General features: G+C 20.0%; 1 protein-coding gene across 1 annotated transcript; it reads right to left on the reverse strand.

Annotated features, from left to right (window-relative positions):
* Positions 1 to 481: 481 nt before the first annotated feature.
* On the reverse strand, positions 482 to 2,374 carry PRSY57_1127100 (CCR4-NOT transcription complex subunit 2, putative; the record flags this gene model as incomplete). Its single annotated transcript, XM_012908235.2, has 1 exon — positions 482 to 2,374. One exon carries the CDS (start codon positions 2,372 to 2,374, stop codon positions 482 to 484), a length of 1,893 nt encoding a protein of 630 aa, XP_012763689.2.
* Between the last annotated feature and the right edge of the window lie 172 nt (positions 2,375 to 2,546).

Genomic DNA, 2,546 nt, shown 5'->3' on the forward strand with positions numbered 1-2,546 from the left:
TTTTAATTTTTCATTTTTAAAAAAACGTTTTAAAATACATTTCATTTTTACTTTAAAAAATTTAAAAAAAAATATATATTTTTAAAACTTTTCTACAATATATTTATATATAAAAAAATGAAATTTTTATTTTTTTTTTTTTGTGATAAAAAAAAAAAAAAAAAAAAAAAAAAAAAAACCAAATATGACTTTTTTTTTTTTTTTTCTTTTTTTTTTTTTTCTTTTTTTTTTTTAAAGAGAAATATTATAATGAATAATTATTTTGTACATAATATTATATTTATATAAAATAAAATAAAAGTATGAGAGATGTTCATATATGAAAGCATCAGGCATGATGTTTATAAGATGAAAAAATAAGTATATATGACACACCTTATTAATTATGTAAAGAAAAAAATTTAGTACACACATATATACATATATATATATATATATATATATATATATATATATATTTATTTAGTGGGAGAACGCTTTTCTAAATGTTTTGCTGATGTATGTTGTAATAAGACTGTAATTTAATTATTTGCTCAATACATTTCGTAACATCCTCTACATTCATTATATCATCTTTCACATTCAAGTAATTATTATATGTTTTTTTTGACCAGGTTAAAGGATCGAAATATATCCATGAAGCACATTTTTCTAGATTGATTGTACTTGTAGTATTGTTAGGTGTAAACCATTTTTTGTATATAATATGATATATCCATTTTCTTATATAAAGTTCTGATGCTGCATATGCTTGTAATACATCTCTTGGTAAATTATAAAAAATATAAAACAAAGTCTCCGTTTGTAATTTTAATAATAGAGATAATCGTATTTGAAATTTTGTATTTAAATATGATATAGGTTTGATAAAATCTTCTTCATTTTCTATAGGATTCTCGGAAAAGGGTGAAGAAACAGATGTACAAATATAATTAGGGGAATTTAAATTTAATCCTAGTGTTGTTAAATCAGAACCTATAGCTAATATATTTAAATTAGGGTCTGTCATTTTTATAACCTTTAATATACCTAAAAGTCCATAATTTTTGCGATTATAACTTTTTGATCTTTCTGTTGTTTCGTATAATATTTCTTCTAAGGAAAGGTCGTTTTTTTCTTCTTCTCCTTCTTCATCACATGATAGAATCTTATTATTTTTTAATATGTCCCCACTTTTTAATATGTCATCATTTCTTAATTTTTCAATTTTCTCGTCAACACTTGTACGTTCCTCATTTATATCATACACCATATCATTATTAATAATGGTCTTTTGGTTGCTGCCATTTTTTTTTCTGATTTCATTTCTTTTTTCCTCCTTGGGAAATTTACTATTTATAGTTTTGGAGAATGTGTCATTAATATTCCTCACGTTTTCGTTGATCAACATATTTTTTTCATAAGATACATCATGATGATTATCCTGAATATTACAATTTTTATTATTTATTGTATTAATATATTCCTTATCTTTCGTGTTAAATTTTTTTTTCTTATCAGAAACTTCTACATTTTTTTGTATTATTATTTTTTCTTCATTATGTTCATTACATGTAAAAATTTTATCTTTATTTATATGAGCATCATTATGTTCATTACATGTAAAAATTTTATCTTTATTTATATGAGCATCATTATTTTCATTACATGTAAAAATTTTATCTTTATTTATATGAGCATCATTATGTTCATTACATATAAAAATTTTATCTTTATTTATATGAGCATCATTATGTTCATTACATGTAAAAATTTTGTCTTTATCCTTATTTATATGAGCATCATTATGTTCATTAGATGTAAAAATTTTGTCTTTATCCTTATTTATATGAGCATCATTATGTTCATTAGATGTAAAAATTTTGTCTTTATCATTATTTATATGAGTATCATTATGTTCAGTACTGATAAGATATACATCACCATAAGTAGTATCCTGTTCATATATATTTTTTTTTTTATTTAATATATTTTCGTTTTTATTTTCTTCTGATATAAAATTAATTTCATTTTTATTATCACTAAATATATTATCTATATGATTGCCTTTATGTATTTTTTCTAGCATATCATGCTCATTATTTTGATGCTCTTTTTTTATATTTTCTTCAGGTTTCTTATCAGAAGAGTCTATACATAATTTTCCTTTTTTATCAACTGTATGTTCGTTTTTTTCTATATCTAAAATAATTTCAGGACAATCTACATGTTGATCATTTTTTCTGAGAAAAAGATTAACAAATTTATTATCATCCTTGAAATTGTCAGAAATATTATGTACATTATCATCTTTATTAAAACATTTCTCATTTGTAGATAATATATTGAGATTTTTTTCTTTATTTGAATTTAAATTTATATTATTATTTTCCATATTGTTCTTTTGATTTTTTTTTTTTTTTAATGAAACAGACAATTGCTTTATATATATATATTTTAATATTTTAATATTTTTTTATTCAATTTTTTTGTAATATTATTGAGAATTTTTTTTTTTTTTATTATTATTTTTTTTATTTATTCAACTTGTTTTTTTATTTGTATTT

This window comes from Plasmodium reichenowi, chromosome 11 (genome assembly GCF_001601855.1).
Source record: "Plasmodium reichenowi strain SY57 chromosome 11, whole genome shotgun sequence".
Taxonomy (NCBI): domain Eukaryota; phylum Apicomplexa; class Aconoidasida; order Haemosporida; family Plasmodiidae; genus Plasmodium; species Plasmodium reichenowi.